Source organism: Myotis brandtii, unplaced genomic scaffold, assembly GCF_000412655.1.
Source record: "Myotis brandtii unplaced genomic scaffold, ASM41265v1 scaffold8, whole genome shotgun sequence".
Classification (NCBI taxonomy): domain Eukaryota; kingdom Metazoa; phylum Chordata; class Mammalia; order Chiroptera; family Vespertilionidae; genus Myotis; species Myotis brandtii.
The window spans coordinates 109,261-126,888 of NW_005371219.1; the positions used below are offsets into that span (position 1 = coordinate 109,261).

The window sequence follows — 17,628 nt, forward strand, 5'->3', positions numbered from 1 at the left end:
CCCAGGCTTTCTGCCCTGGGGAGTTTCTGTACCTGGCCCATCCGTCCTTGCTCTGCTCATGTCTAACAATGGGTAACTGAGGAACGGTCATGAAGTCAAAATGGCCGGAGAGACACATACCTCAGGGGAGTGGGGTCCGGATACCTAGGAAGAAGGTGTCAGGAAAGAAAGCAACTTTCACTCTACCTTCATAGGTCCTGTTTCTGAGGGCCTGGGAATTAAACTGAGGAAAGACAGATTAGCAAGAGAAAAGGAAGTGTTAATTTATGCGTGCAATCTTAATTTATGCGTGCAATGTACAGGTCTGCAGGAAGGCTGAATGGTGAGTCACACTCAAAGGCGTGTTAGAATTTGCATCTTATACACCTAACTTAGAAGGGAAAAGGGGTGGGGAGAAAAGGCTCCGATGAGAAAAACCAGTAAGTTTCTTCAGGAAAGACTTTTCTTTTTGTAAGAACAAACATGTAATAAGAAAGTTTGTGATGACGTTTGTTTATGCAGGTGTGAGGGTGTATCTGCCTTCTCAGGGCTACCAAACTTCCTGTCCAGGAGGGGATTTATGGCAGCCTCATGTCCCAGGAGTGGCTGCTTTCAGTGGGATAAAGGAAGCTCTGAGAAGACCTCTGTTGAACCTCAGAGCTCTTTAGCTTCAAATAATTCTTACCCCAAGGCTAGGGTTTTGAGTGGCTCCCCACAGAGCAAAAGAGAAAATACGCACAGAGGGAGGAGAGACTTGGGCTGAAGAAGAGGGAGGCTCCGTAGATTGTGAGGTGATGTTATTCAGAGTGAAACTCTTCATTTGTCTGTTCTTCGGGAAATTTGATTAGGACTTCAAAAGTATAGCGACTGCGACTGCGCAGCACTGCTGCTCTTGGAGGCTTTGTTCTGAAGGAGAATCTACATCTGCCTAGCAGGAGTAGAATTACCCTGGAGTCTCTATTGACCTGGTGTTATCAAGCCTGAGGCCCCAGGGTCCACACCAGTCACACTTTACGTCTAAGTTTTAATTTTAAAAAAATATATTTTATTGATTTTTTTTACAGAGAGGAAGGGAGAGAGATAGAGAGTTAGAAACATCGATGAGAGAGAAACATCGATCAGCTGCCTCCTGCACACCTCCTACTGGGGATGTGCCCGCAGCCAAGGTACATGCCCTTGACCGGAATCAAACCCGGGACCCCCCAGTCCACAGGCCAACGGTTTACCCGCTGAGCCAAACTGGTCAGGGCTAAGTTTTAATTTTAGTTGTAATTCTTCTTGAAATAGATAAAGCAAAATATGTCAGCTACATTGTCACAATATAAATTGCTCAAATAAAAATGTATTATTGTTTTTCAAATGTTAAGTAATAATTGGGCACCAGGTTTCTGAGTGATCTATCATGGGGATATTTTAAAAATTTGAATAAAAATTCTATTTGTGTATTTTCTGTGAGATATAGATTACTTATATGTTCTTTTATTTACATTTATTACATTTTTTCCCCAGCCATCAAACACAGACAACCTGTTGGGATCATCCTAAAATGACCGAACTCTTTCAATCCCTTGGTGAGTATTGTTTTATTTAATAGTAATGAATTAACTTAAACTGAAAAGGGTATATTCTTGGGTGAAAACTAATCACCAGCTTTTTTTTAGATGGCATGTTATGTTTAAAGCACCATGACAGTGACATACAAAAGCAGTTGAATTTCTGAGGTCAATGAAGCAAACAGGTCTTACCTTTCTTCTTAAGAGAATATGAAGTTTGAAATGGCATGGCCCAAAAACCATGACTTTAAAAGGGGAATATTATAGGAGGTTTTTACCTCCCTCATATTGGGCCATCTTAATCTTTAATTTTGAGTGAAAACAAAAACAATTACAATATAGCAACCTCTAATCCACTGCTTTTAAATCTGCCTTTAGCTCGCTCTTTTTAAATAGATCTTATTAAATTAGCTAGCTGAATTTTATTTCTTCTAAGTACAGCTGAAGAGCTAAATTCATTTTTAATTAAAAAATGCAAGAAAACTCATGAGATGACAATTCTTTCTTATAGATTCCCAGTAGGATATGACTTTATTATATATATGTGTGTGTGTGTGTATGCGCGCGCACTTGTGTGTGTGTGTGTGTGTGTTTGTGTGATTTTGAAAGAGTTTTCTCTTTAAGGAGCAAAGGTGCTGCTGCAGAGGGAGGGGTAGCACCCCAAGGCTCTCATGCCACTCCCATTTCAACAAGAGGGGAGCACACCTTTAGTGTCTTTAAATATCAGGCTCATATGTGAACTTCCATTTGTGTGGGTGAGGGATGCTTCAAAGTTGAACAAGTGAGAGAAAAGTCACTGGTTTGTTTGGTGAGCAAAGGAGAGGGCAAATTTTGATGATTTCTGAGTTTCCTTCTAACTCCGCTAGTCTCAAATACTGGTACTCTGTCTTTAGGGGACAGAGAAAGAAATTGCAATATTTGCTCTTTCCAAAGGTTGGAATAGTGACTGTAAGATCATTTGGACCAGATCTGTGAGAGGGCAGCAGCAGCACATAGATCAGAATGGAGGAATGTAGAAATATAACTAGCTCTCTGAGTAGTGAGATGACAGAAAACTGACTGTCCTTGTGGAACACGGCCCTGGAGGAGGGTCCCGCCTAGGGACACACAAAGCAGTGGATTAGGCAGATTTAAAAGCAGTGGATACAGAGGAAGGGCCCTCTACCCACAATGCCATGTATTTATGAAGCCATTGAAAGGTCACAGACCAAGTGTGTTTCCTTTTCCTCATTTCCTTTTCCTTTCCTGAAAATTTCTGTGGAGCACTGCTTTGGAATATATCTCATCACGGTGCCAATGAACATTTAATTTTTTCCTTAAATAAATGCTGTGGATTTTAGGAGAAGACTTTTTAATGCAAATACGCACCTGCAGTAAACAAATTCACCTTCTTGCCATTGGATATAAGTTAAGCAATCAGCATGTTTTTGAACGTGTTCCCTTTTCCATTACAGCTGACCTGAATAATGTGCGTTTCTCTGCCTACCGCACGGCTATCAAAATCCGAAGACTACAGAAAGCACTGTGTTGTGAGTCATCCTACTGAAGTTAATTACTCTGTTCTTTGAGTTGCCTTTTTTTTTAAGACAAAGATAAATGAAGAGGGGGATGTGTTTGTACAGTTAATCTGATTTTCAGTGTGCGTCACTCAAGGAGTTGGCTGTGATTCTATAATGCTCTGTTATTTGCCCCGTCAGCATGCATGCAGTCGTAAAACAAATGAACATATGCTATTCCCAGTGGGAGGACAAAATTAACCAAAATACAGCAGTAACATAAAAATATTTTTCTAAAAAGTATGCTGCCACCCAATTTGAAAGGATTAAAACAAGAAATCAAAGTGCATATATAGTAGATCATTGCCATTTTAGTACTTTGTATCTATTTGGAAGTGTAGGATCTGAACCAGTTTAATTCAATACAATCATACAATAAACGCTAAAAAAATTGCATTTCTGATCCAAATTTGAACGGTCACTTTAGAAAATTACATAAAAGGCTCTGTGTTCATTTAAATATGTCTTGAGACATTTAGTATTATCAATATGAACTTTATCTTTCTGTGGTAATATTTTACTGAAGGGCTATTCCCCCCAAATAACTGAAGTTTAAGTAGAAATATGCATTATAATGCTTTTATAGAGTATAGATTTAAGCTGTCCGGATTTAATTTGTAGTTATAGTTTAAATGATTGAGTGTATTCAAAGACCATTTAGGTCTTATCAGCCAGTTAATGCAGAAAGTGGCATTTGCCCATACTTTTAAGAGGGTAATTTAAATAAATCCAAGGATTCTTGTTTGCTGCCTTTTGCTCACAGTTGTTATATGTCTAGGCAGTTCAGTGAAGCTTTGAAAATAACGCTTAGAAAAATGATATGTTAAGGTTAAAAATCTGCTCCTTAAAAGACAGGAGAAATTCAAAATGCATTTTAAGCTGATTACATGAAAGGAGTTGAGGAAAGACAGTGTAGAATTATTGAGAGAAAATACAGCTATGCAAACCTTTAAGAACAGTGTAAGCTATGTGTGGGAGAGAAGTCTACGAAGGGCAGAAAAACATCTCTAGATTAGGCGGTAGAGGAAAGGATGAGATGGCTGTCCTGCACATCACATCATCCGGGGAGCCCCACATAACTGGCAGGTTGTAGTGATGGCAGCAAGGGTTGTAAAATTACCAGTAAAAAAAAATAAAGCCAGCACTCTGGCAGTGGTCTGTATGCTGAGCCAGAAGAAAGCTGGAAGTGAATTAGGAACACACAACAGGGATGTTCTGAGCTCACTGAGTCCTTGGTGGCAGCAGTTTTGAAAGAGGCTCAGCTGCATGTCCAGCATCCAGCTGACAGACCTGGAAGGTCTCTCAGGCCTGATGAGCTATAAAATGAGGACAAATGACTCAGCCTCCGAGTCCCCACTGACACAAGACTGCCTTGGACATGTTCATTATGAACACGGCCCCATTTTCACTAATACTTCTGGGTGGGTAGACATTAATGCATTTGGTGTTTCTTTCTGGTGGGTTTTTTATTTTCCTCCCAAAGAAAAATGTTCCCCATTTCACCTCATTTCTTCAAACCTGAGAGGATCAGAAGAGCGATGCCTCCCACTTATAAACTAAACAATGGCATTTAGTAACACCTAGAAAAGTGCTGGCTTGTGCTGGATTGTAAATACTAGTATTTGAGGTGATGTTCTGAGAGCCACCTGGCTGCTACTTCCCTGACTGTGCCCACTGCTCTCTAGCCTGGAGCCTTTGCTCCATTGTCAAACTCACCTGTTCATGATTAATCTGCTCCTTCCTCTCTCATCCTTTCTGTCTACTTGCAATTCCCTGACCCTCCTCAGCAATGGTCTGTAACCCTTTATTCCTTCCAAATGCTGTTAAAAATTTACTCCTGCCGAAACCGGTTTGGCTCGGTGGATGGAGCGTCGTCGGCCTGCGGACTGAAAGGTCCCAGGTTCGATCCCGGTCAAGGGCATGTACCTGGGTTGCGGGCACATCCCCAGTGGGAGATGTGCAAGAGGCAGCTGATCGATGTTTCTCTCTCATCGATGTTTCTAACTCTCTATCTCTCTCCCTTCCTCTCTGTAAAAAATCAATAAAATATATTTAAAAAAAAAAATTTACTCCTTTTGGAAACATTTACCAGCCAATTCCACCTGCCGCCTATTTTTCCAACACTTTACGATGGCCTCTAACGGCTGTGTCTTACATAAGTGCCATGTGTGTGCCTCTGTGTGGCAGATAATGTCAAGATGATTGCCCCGGCTTCACTGAGAACCGCTTTAGGTCAGGGGTTGCCTTTCATTTTGTGTAAATCTCCACCCACCATGATGTCCTAATGTAGAGGGCTCATCGTCGTCTCTGTCATTGTTCATTCATTTATTGGGCTCCAAGCCTGTGCAGGAGATAAAGAGACTTGGTTCCCACACTCAAGGAACTTAAACTTAGAGAGAGAGCACGTTATACATGCACACAACTCTCCTATTTACAACAGATTCCTGCTGCCCTCGAATGAAATGGCCTTTGTCTTGGCTTATCTCCATCTACCCGGTCCTCTATGCTCCACTATGGGCTCTTCTCAGTTCTAATGGACAGATGAAATGGTCAGCTCTGGATTCCGTTTCTCGTGCCGAAGAGTTCTTGTCTTGGTTCTTTGTGCTTATCCTCTTCCCCTGGCTGGTGCGATCTCTTCCTCTAGGTCCTAGTTTAACTGTCTCCTGGATTTAGTGAGGCTTTCTGGGTAGACCACTCCTGATATTTCAGCTCATGGATTCAGCTCTTATGTGGCGCCTGCCATAATGTATGGTATTGTGTTTATTAACCACCTGTCTCTTCAAAGGAACTAAGCTTTCATGTGAAGGAGGAATCTCTTTTCTTCTCTACTTCAGGGCCACATACAGCTTCTGGCACAGAGCAGTCTACTAGGATATACTGAGTAAATGATTTGAGTTGGAAAGTTATAGGAGTACACAAGAACGTAGGTATAAGAAGATTTATAGCTGCACTTTTGTATAGTAAAATGTGTTTAATTTTGGCATATTGATAAAAGTGATATGATACAGCAGCAAAAATAAATGAACAAGTAATCAGCATCAGCACGGTTGACTCATAAAACTAAAAAGGTGAATGCACAACTAAATGCTTTATTATTCAGGGACACATATATACATCCAATAACTGAAAGTGAACTCAAAAGATTAATTCTCCTGTGATTCTGAAGGGATTTGTTGAGGTTTTCCAAGGCACTCCCAAGATATTAATAATAATCTATTTCTTTAGCCGTGTGATGGATTAGTGGGTTTACTCTTATTTTTCTTTAGACTACATTTATGTTATATGTATTCTTTTGTGTTTCTATTTTTTAAAAAGCTTTATGTGATAGGCAATCACAGAGAATCCCGAGGGAAGTGCAGTCAGAAGAGGGAGAGATCCCTTCATTGTGAAGAACAAAGTAAGCTTCCTTGAGTAGGAAGCACATTAGCCAGACCTGGAAGCCACACAGGATTTAGGCAGGCAGCTCTGATCAAGGATAAGAGGGGAGAGAGTTATATGCATGACACAAAGGCCTGGGTGGAATTCAGGGGACATCGGCTAGTCACACAGTCCAAATGGAATAGCTTGCAAGCCATGAGTCCAGTAATCAGAAATTCCCTTAAGATCAGTTTAGGTCCAGTTTTTTAAATAAAACTTTTCTGACATTTTTAGGTCCTTTTTTAGGGGGGGGGTGTTCCTCAAGCTTTCCTAATGTTGTATTTAATGTTTGGATTTGTGTGTGTGTGTGGAGCGGAGTGCTATAGAAGCATTTTCTGTTTTGTGGATTTAGGAGAGAGGGCCAGTCGTGGCTGTATGCAGACAATATCGAAGGCAGATCAAAGGACAGAGGGGACAGAGGACAAGAAAATAGTGCAGGTGAAAGATGGTGGAGGCTGAGCTGGCTGCTGGTAGTAGGCAGAGAGATGAAGGTATGGGTTTGTGATGAGGAGAAAGGACTGATGACTGGGGAAAACTGGTGACTGATAAATCGCAGAGGGTAAAAGAAGGAGAGTGTTAGGATGACTCAGGATTTGCAGACTGATGCTCAATGGAAGGTATTAATACTGTTCCTGGATTTCAGCATAACAAGAAGGCAAGACCTTTATTTGGAACATGTTAAGGTGAAGGTTCCTGAAAGAGAAGAGTATCTCTCTAGTTGGGAACAGAGCAGTGGGACTGCAAATCAGGTGTTCAGGCAGGAGAAAACAATCCAGAGTCACCCAGAGAGAAGAAATAATTGAAGTGATGAAAGTGAGTGAGGCTTTATAGATAGGAGACCTTGAGCATCACCTGTATGTCTTTGGTGTCTGGGGAAGAGGAGATGGGAAAGGTGCTAATCAAAAATGGCCAAACAGTTCAAGAACAGGAGGAGTCACAGAAGCCCCAGGTCAGGTACTATCTACAATGAGTGTTTTTACAGAGGAGAATGATGACCCATTTTCATTTGATCGCCTGTGCCTCATATGTAGGATTAAAGAAAAAAACTGGGTAGAAAATGATTCTGCTGTTTGTTTCATTTGCCACATGACTGAGCTGTCATTTCTCTTCCTTTCAAAAGAAAAGATCATAATTTTCTGTGATTTTAATGTAGTCAATTTTTAAAGGTACCAAATGTGACACACTTCAGGAAGATGTATGCCTTGCTTAGGCACTAAGACAGGGTGTCAGAGTAAATCACTAAAAATTGAAGACATCATAGTCTGTGGGATGTGGCAAATTACTGTCATATTTACAACGTGTTTTACAAAGGAGACTTTTCTGGATGAAATGTAAGGACAGCCTCTTCCAACGAAGGGTCTTTTTGGAATTTGGTCTATTGTCACTTTATGCCATGGGGATACAATAGCAGTGCTGTGTTGCTGGCACAATTAGTGCTGAAATTCAGAAACTTAGAACATTTTGGCAGTATTTCAATATGTTTCTTTGTATCTATGTGGAATTGTAGTTCTGTAGCTCCCACTATCATTACTAATCCCTTCCTTTTATCACACACCATGAAAAGTGAACTTGAATTTTGCTCCTGCCCTCCTGGAGTTTATCACTGAAAACAGTGTATAGAACCAAGAAAATGCTACAATGAAAATTTTGGATGGTTCTCAGTTTGTGTGTGTGTGTTTTAATATATTTTTATTGATTTCAGAGAGGAAGGGAAAGGGATAGAGAGATAGAAACATCAATGATAAGAGAATCATTGATCAGCTACCTCCTGCAGGCCTCACACTGGGGATGGAGCCTGTGCCCTGACCAGGAGTTGAACCACGCATGTGCCCTGACCAGGAGTTGAACCCTGACCTCCTGGCTCATAGGTTGACACTCAAACACTGAGCCATGCCGGTTGGTTTTTTTCTTTTTTTTTTTTCACCATCTCTAACTCATGGGAACCTTACACAATTACTTTATATATATATATTAGCTGAAATTTTGCCAATGATATATTTGGCATCCAAAGGAAATGGATTAACTTGTTATCCTCAGTTGTATTTTATATTTTTTTCTCTTTTTAAAAAATGAGCTGTTTTTAGAAATAATTTTACTTTAATTCCTGTTGTGTTGTTTTAGAAAGAATTTTAATCTGTATAATTTTAAAGCAGTTTTTCTCCATTGTAGATAACTAGAAAAAATAAATCATTCCGTGGTGTTTAAGCAGCTAGAGTAAACACATTTTATTCATGTCTTTAAAAATTCAAAATTAGTGTGAGCTGTGCCTCCCTCAAAACCTGTTACAACATTGGCCCATTACCCATCTGATGTGAAAAAAAAATAGGTTAAATACAAAGGAAGCTGCTCATTTTAATTAACTGTCCAAAATATCATTATATGTTTTGAGGGGACATTTTTGCATCTGGCAAAGATGAATTAGTTGGTTACATTATTTTTAAATGTTCCTCTGAGCTGATTTCTTTTCATCTTAAAAGTTAAAAATATGGAGATATTTGTAAAGCAGTAATTTCCATGAGCAGACCTTAAATTCTGAAATTTTCTGAACCCATTTGTTTAGAATTAGAAGAATCATCTCCACACTTAATAAATATATAAATTACATGGTGGTTTGATAATCTATGTTTCCCTATTTTCAGTTAGTTAATGAATGACTCAACATTGATTTAAAAGAAAGATTAGAACAGTCTGATGAATTTCAGAGGGAAGGCAGGTGGGTGGATGGGGGGGAACAGATTAACCAAAGGACTTGTATGCATATATGCTTAACCCATGGACACAGACAATAGTATGGTGAAGGTTTGAGCCAGAGGGCAGGTTTGGGTTAGAAGGGGACATCTGTAAAAAAAATAGAATAAAATAAAGATTATTTAAGATTTTTTATTTTTTGTCTAAAATCTTACTCCTATCTTTTGAGGGCCTCTCCTTGGGCAATGTGTGCCTGGTCCCTAGAACTCTGTGTGTCTGCCTGATGGTAACCACATACCACTCATACGTAAGCCCCACACCATTCATCTGCACTGCTGTTCGTCATTCTGGAGAGCCCCTTGGAATTCTGTGAATTCCTGTCTTTCCTCAAGCAGTTCTATCCTCCTGGATTTCTTTCCTTGTTTTACATGGGTCTCTTCTATCTACTCTTTTCTTTTTCTAATCCTCACTCAAGGATATATTAATCCATCTTAGAGGGAGGGGAAAGGAGGGAGAAAGGGAGGGGAGAGAGAGAGGAGAGAGAGAGAAACATCCATGTGAGAGAGAAACATCCATCACTTGCCTCCTAAACTCACCCGATTGGGGTTCTAAATGCAACCTAGGTATGTTCCTTGACCTGTAATCAAATCCACAACCTTTTGGTGTATGGACAATGCTCCAACCAACTGAACCACTCAGCCAGAGCTATCTTCTCTATTTTTTAAGGCCCATTTCATACCCACTTCCCCAAGGGGTCTTTTCCAGATGTCCTTCCACTCCCTGAGCAGGAGTAGCCCTCATAGAAATTCATGTATTCTTCTCTTGGGGTACTTTCACTCCTCCTTTTAGTCAAGTTATCAGTCTGCTTGTCCTCCTTCTCAGACTGAGCAGGGCTCCGCCTTGTCCTCTTTGCCACTGTCTGTGCTCTAGCAACTGTCATGCCCACTAAAGATGTTTTATACATGAAGAGTAAGGATGGGAGCCTTTACTGTGAACCTCCACTAATCCTTACTGGCTACAAGTTGCCTGTATATCAAAGCATCATGGGAAGCAAACAAAGTTAGGACCAGATTGTGAGGACCCTATAGATCAGGCTTCATTCAGAAGGCAGTGGAAGACTATTAGTTTTCTACAGCACATGTTTGTTTGTTTAATTTTTTATTGAGGTGGTATGTATATAACATTATATAAGTTTCAGGTATACAGCATTATAATTTGCTATCTGTATACACTATAATATGTTCACAACCAAAAGTCTATTTACCATCTATCAACATATATTTGACATCCTTTACCCCTATTGCCCTACCCCACTCCCCTTTCCCTCTTGTAACCACCAATCCATTGTCTGCATCTATGCCTTTGTTTTTGTTTTGTTTGTTCATTTGTTTCTTTTTTGTTGTATATTTTGTGTATGAGTGAAATCATATGGTTTTCATCCTTTTCCTTTTAACTTATTTCACTTAGCATAATAATCTCATGATTCATTTCTGTCAAAATGGCAATATTTGATCTTTTTTATGGTTGAGTAGTATTTCATTTTATATGTGTATATAAACCAGATCTTCTTTATTCATTCATCTGTTGGTTGTCACAGAGGTTGTTTTGATATCTTGATGTAAGTGAATAATGCTGTAATAAACACAGGGGTACATACATCTTTTGGATTAGGGTTTTTTATATTCTTTGGATAAGTACCTAGAAGAGGAACTGCTGGATCATATGGCAGTTCTATTCTTAATATTATGAGGAATGTTCATGCTGTTATGCATAGTGCAAAGCTTTTCTTTTTTTTAACTGACCCTCTTTAATCAACTTTGTACCTTATTATGTACATGTTGAGAAACTGTTTAAAACTTATTAGTTTGACAGTGGCATAAAGGATGAAATGGGAGGGTAGTAAGCAGGCTATTCTCTGAAATTAAGAGAAGGAAAGCAATGTAACATGTGGGCTTCCTACCATTTGGAGTAGATTTAGAGATTTAAGCCTTTCTGCATTTAAGAGTAGAAAGAGGTTGGAGGGAAAATAGCCAGAAAAAGAAAGCAGGAAGAATTGATATTCTAAAGAGTGAAAAATGGGATCATATTTAAAAGTGACAGCTCAGATTCAAAAAATGCAAATGGAGATAAAAGAAGAAGTTAAAAATGTAAGAATGGAAATGCTATTTATTACTTTAAAAACTAAAAATAGCTAAAAAAGGATAGATTCTTAAAGAACAAGACAAATACTTAAGATAGAAATGTTTTTGTTCCAATGTTGTTATATAATGTAATGACTGTACATACTCCTTTCTCTCACCCGATTAGTGGATCTCTTAGAGTTGAATACAACAAATGAAGTTTTCAAACAGCACAAGCTGAACCAAAATGACCAGCTCCTTAGTGTTCCAGATGTCATCAACTGCCTGACAACAACTTACGACGGCCTTGAACAGCTGCATAAAGATCTGGTCAATGTTCCGCTCTGTGTGGATATGTGTCTCAACTGGTTGCTCAATGTATATGACACGTAAGTTTTTATTTTTTCCCATTAAAGTACAATTCTTGAATGACATATGTTAATAATACAAAATACATACATTTTTAAAGTGAAAATCCTAAAAGTGCTTTCAAAGTACTTTATCCAGTGGAAATATTTATGTTAATAGTTGCAAATGAATGACTTTCCAAAAATTGAGCCATTAACCAACAGTAAAACAAAAAGGAATGTCCATCCATTATTTTAAGATTTTGCTTTAATTACAAAAGCTGTCAAATTTGTAGGGTCTTTTGTTTTTTGTTTTGTCATCATGCTAAAGGAAACCTAATTTAAGTAAGTTCAGTTTCCTTCTCCTTCTGGAATTTCTTATAGTATCTTTTAAAGTCAATATTTTGTAGTTATTTTTATGAATTAAAATAATTTACTGCCTCATAATAATCTGTAATTTTTGTGTGACAACTTAAGAGCAATCAAATGGCAATTAAAATCATTTTACATCTCTTTTGGTATTAGCTTCACTTATTGCAAAGATAGTTATGTATGTACATGGTCTTTTAAGTAAGTTATGCTGCAGGGCACTAATATCTGTAATTTCATTAGATACTCATTGTTACATAAAGAGCACTCTCAACTCCCAGAATAACTCAATTGCCATTAACTTGAGTTTTTGAATGTGACAGTGCATTTGTAAAATAATTCTAGAAAGACCTGCTGTGCGCTGACATTTCTGAACTATTAGGAGGAATTATTCATTCTTCTGGTAGGGGGTTAAAATATGTGAAGATGAAATAAGAAAATGAGGACTCTTGTTTTTCTCTCACACCCTGAAAGTTCTCTTTCCATTAATTAGCTGTATGAAGATTTGTGTTTATCAGCCTTTCATTAGGTTTAGAGAAAAAGAAGATAGATGATAGTTCATAAGTACACACACTTAACAGCTGATTCTGTATAAATAAGTGATGATGACAATAGCTCTAGAGATGATTTAATTAAAGTTTGCTTATACTTTGGAGTAGAAAAATCTTTTCTTTTTAAATATTCACAAATATCATAAAGTTTTTTAAATAACCCAATAGCCTTTGTGTGCTTGAGTATTCTTAAGAAATTCCTTGAGAAGTTATAGCATGAATCTCAATTACCATAATGAATTTGGGATTTATTATATCCTTGTCTGATATATTTTAATACATTTTATTTTAATGCAACTCTATCCTGCTATGGTAAAATAAAACTGTTAGCCATTATGAACTATTACGTTGATTTTCAATTTTTTAAACCTCCAAAAGAGACATTTTCTATAGTAAATTCACCAAAATAGCTGGTCAATTAGGTGTTTTTACTACAAAGCCTATAAGTTAATTTTATATCCCGGGAAGAAGGCTAAATTCATAGCATATTTAGGAACTTCATTAAGCCCTGCGGAGTACGGCAGAGGTGCACATCTTGAACCATATTTAAAGAATTGACACCCTCGACAATGACTGTGGCTCTAACACACTGTATTAGTTTGCTCCGCTGCCATAACAAAGTACCACAGCGTAGATTAAACAACAGAAATTTATTTTCCCACAGTTCTGGAGACTAGAGTATAAGAACAACATGTCAGCAGAGTTGGTTTCTTCTGCGGCCTCTCTCCTTGTCTTATAGGTGGATGTCTTCTCCCTGCATCTTCACATGGTCTTTCTTCTGTGTGTGTCTGTGTCCTAATCTCCTGTTCTTATAAGGACACAAATTGCATTATGGTCCAACCTAATAGCCTCATTCTAACGTAATTACCTCTTTAGAGATCCTATCACCTAATACAGTTACATTCTGAGGTACTGGGAATTAGGACTTCAACATATGGATTTTAGGGAGATATAATTCAGCCTATGACACAGATACATGCTGTTTACACTGAACAGCCCAAAGGGAATACTGTCACTTAGTTGGGAAGGAAGCAGTGTGTGAAATGTCATATTCTAGGAAGTTATCTGTTTGTATATTTCTGTTTCCCACCATCAAATGTGAACACATGAGAACTGCTCTAAGATACTGTTTCTTATTTAGAAAGACAATATCTTGAAATTTTCCATTAAAAGCTTTTAAGATATATCTCCTTTTCATATCAAAGAAATATAGCAAAGACCAAAGTGGGTCAGAATGATGTCTAGTCTGTTTAGTTTTTCTATCTTGAAGAAATATCGTGAATTAACCTTGGGAAAAAAACATGGTCTCTTATATGACAATAGTGTCAGATGGCCAGAGTTGATTGCCCAAATCTCTCTAATAACTATGACTTATTCATGTATCTAAACAAGAGTGTTTAACTCTTTTCAAACCATTAGTTCCTTTTGAGAATCTGATAGAAACTCTTCATCTACTCCTTCCAATGCACCAGAAAATAATGGACCCTAAGAAGTCTCTGAACCTTGGAAATGTTGCCATGATCTAACCCTTTCATTCATCCAGCTGTCTGACATTCATTCATTAACCATATGCATTGACTGCCTTACTTTGTGTAGTATGATGCAGACAGAACTAGCATTTGTAGCTCTTGAAGTATACTCAGCCCGCTCTTGAAATATAGACAGCAGATAATCAGACAGCAGATCGTAGAATTCTAGAAGTAGGACTATGAGGACCTACCATTTTGCCCTCTTTCTTTTACTGATTAAGAAACTGACCCAGTGAGACAAGACAATTTATCCTTGGCCACCTATTGCATATTAATGGTAGGTATAGCACTAATATTCATTTTTTAATATTGCTTGATTATTCTTACCATATTGCCATATCTAAGAAAAAATAGTACTTTAGAAATTATTCTACATTTACTGTTTCTTTGAAGTTTTAATATGTTTCTCCCTTCTCCTAATATTCTAAATTTTGTTTTAAAAATCTGTTTTCTTCTGTTATGGATAATAAGAATGCAAATATTTTATTCTGGTTGCTGTGTGATTTGGTAACCACTTGACTTCTGACATCTTAATTTCTCATCTGAAAAATTGTAATAAAACATCTGCTTGGATCACCACACATAAGTGACTATGAAGGCCAAATAAACTAATATGTAGAAAGGTCTTCATAAATAATAGAAATGAAATTGATTCCATTTGTAAGAGTTCACAGCCTCACTCAGTCTTTATCTTCCCAGGGTAAAAAGTCTTAATTTCAAAATCTTCCTTCTACATTTAATGGAAATCAAAATTGTTTAAATTATTATTTAAAGTAATAGAAGACTTGGTTCAAATGCTTTTGTCTCTGCGGAAAATATTAACCTCACTTGCTGCAGTGTGAGGTTATTTTTTTCCACTTTTCCAAGATAGATATAAATTGTACGGTGCATATCTTCCCAGTTAAACTAACGTCAGGAGTTAACTATGAAAACTATCAGGAAACAAAATACTTAAGTGTTGGGTTATGTCACCCAATAATAAATTTTCTTAGCTCCCTATTGCCCCACAAATCCAGATACTTTTTTTTTAACATCAAAGCCCTGTGTTATCTGGCCCCATATCACCTGGACAACTTTATCAACAATTTAGCCTTGATGCAGGTCCTTGCCACCTCAGTGAGTCTTGTCACTGGCACTCACAGGCCTCCCTCTATTTATTCTCTTCCTAAGCTTTTCTTGTGATACTTCCTCCTAGTTGGGATAGGTGAGCCATGTCATGCTCCAGTGTTCAACTTACGTTTTTTTAATCAAATGTTGTTATGCTAAGGACTATTTAGACAAATCACCAATCACTAATTAGTCAGCCACAATTAACTTATACTTGATTATTTCCATACATAAAGGTTGGTTTTGTATTTTCTTTTGATTCTCTAGTTGTTTCCTTGTCTCACTTCCACAGTTAGTGTGTGAGCATATCATGGGTAGGAATTGTGTCTTGTACTTTTGTAGTGGTCCCTATGGTATGTAGAACAATGCTGGGATCATCGTAAGCCTTCATAACTGTTGGTGGTGTGATGAATGGATGACTGACATTTTCAATAGTCTTCCTGATGATTTTCTTTTCTTCTGTTGACACCACAGACTGGAGGTCATCCTGTAATGCCCATCATTTTGATCTTTTTTCCCCATAAGGGATTGCTTTGTCCTTAGGCATATTCATGTACTAGTCTATCCACACAGCCCTTTGTTATCTTCTGCAAATCTACTGTCTGATTATGTCCAAAGAATAAAATTTCCTGATTTCTGGAGGAAAGAAAAGAGACATTGTCTATTTTCATATGATAATTAGGAAACACCTAAAAAATATTAAGTAGAAGCAAAATTTCTAGCATAGCCGTTTAAGATATTTCTATAATTATAAGAGACTGGAATATATATATTAACTTAGAAATTCTGCTTATAATAGTTACATTTATTTTTAAATCTATTACTTGTTTCATAGGTAAATTCTGAATGTTGTACACATACATAGTAAAGGTTCAAGAAGTTTGTTGGGTATGATTTAATAACCATCACTGCTCTAGGCTATTGAGGGATGGTTTTGAAAGTACATTATAGCAATACCTAAGCATTTTTTTAAATTTTATTTTATTATATGTCATGATATGTATACAAAAATTTACCAGAGTATTTACAATTTGTGAATGGAAGATATCAATTAATATTAATAGTAAAAATATCAATAAGATCAAGACTTAAATGCAGTTTGACAATAAGACTACCTAAAATTAAAGTTCCATAATAAAAATATTTGCTTGTTTTTGAATAGCATGAATTACTAAATGTTATGCATTCATATAATTATGTAAAAATTTATTTATAGGTTTTAAATATGCTTTATTTGTAAATTGAAAACATATTTTAAGAAAATTAACAATTTAACTGAAAACTGATTCTGAATATGAAATGTAAAGATAGCAATAAAGACTTTTTTCTTGACTATGTTCTATTCCATAGCAAGGATCATCATATTGCTAATTTTTATAGTTTCTGCATTTACTTTCCCCATCCCCAGGATCTAGTATAGCAACTAACATTTGGTAGACAGCTCAGTAATTCTTTGATAAATGATGGAATAAGACAACTTTCTGCTATGTTATGCATTCATATAATTATGTAAAAATTTATTTATAGGTTTTAAATATGCTTTATTTGTAAATTGAAAACATATTTTAAGAAAATTAACAATTTAACTGAAAACTGATTCTGAATATGAAATGTAAAGATAGCAATAAAGGCTTTTTTCTTGACTATGTTCTATTCCATAGCAAGGATCATCATATTGCTAATTTTTATAATTTCTGCATTTACTTTCCCCATTCCCAAGATATAGTATAGCAACTAACATTTGGTAGACAGCTCAGTATTTCTTTGATAAATGATGGAATAAGACAACTTTCTGCTTTAAAATAAAATAATTTTTTTTCTTTTAGTCCACTTATAAGTAAAATTGAAATGGTCTCTCATTGGTATAGTGTAAAGCTATTTTCTCATGTTGATTAATTAATACCTTTTAAATTTAATTATAGCTTAATACTTCCCCAAATAGAGATTCCACACCTATCTGTTTAAGACCAATAGCTAGTGTAATTGCAATAGTAACACAAAAACTGCATGGATAGAGACCCACATCAATAAAGGCAATACATGCAGTATTTGAGTATTCAGCAGTGAGAAGCTCTCAGTATATAGCTGATTTTTCAGTCATTTTTTTTTACTTTTGATGTTAGATATATCTTGCTGAATTAACTCACATGCATATTATATGTATCTATTTTGAATCTTGCATTTATAGTTATTAATAAATAGATTTTAACTCATAGTATTTATAAAAGTTATATATTTTCAGCTTTATAATTAAAGTTTTAATTTTGCCTTAATTTGTTCTTCCTAGTTTATATATTTTGTGTAATGTGACTTCAGGCTATATGTTTTTCAAGACCAGGTCAAACATACTGTTAAAATATGTAATGAAATTATGGTGTAGGTTTAACATTAATTATTAAACATGACTAGAAA

At 36.7% G+C, this 17,628-nt stretch overlaps 1 protein-coding gene across 1 annotated transcript in view; it reads left to right on the top strand.

Annotated features, from left to right (window-relative positions):
* LOC102259189 (utrophin) overlaps nucleotides 1-17,628 on the top strand; it is a 124,731-nt gene that overhangs the window by 74,426 nt on the left and 32,677 nt on the right. Inside the window, exons 8-10 of the mRNA XM_005883699.2 lie at nucleotides 1,489-1,550; nucleotides 2,987-3,061; nucleotides 11,501-11,702. Of these exons, the coding sequence (XP_005883761.1) occupies nucleotides 1,489-1,550; nucleotides 2,987-3,061; nucleotides 11,501-11,702 (339 nt within the window). The remainder of the gene's footprint in view (nucleotides 1-1,488; nucleotides 1,551-2,986; nucleotides 3,062-11,500; nucleotides 11,703-17,628) is intronic.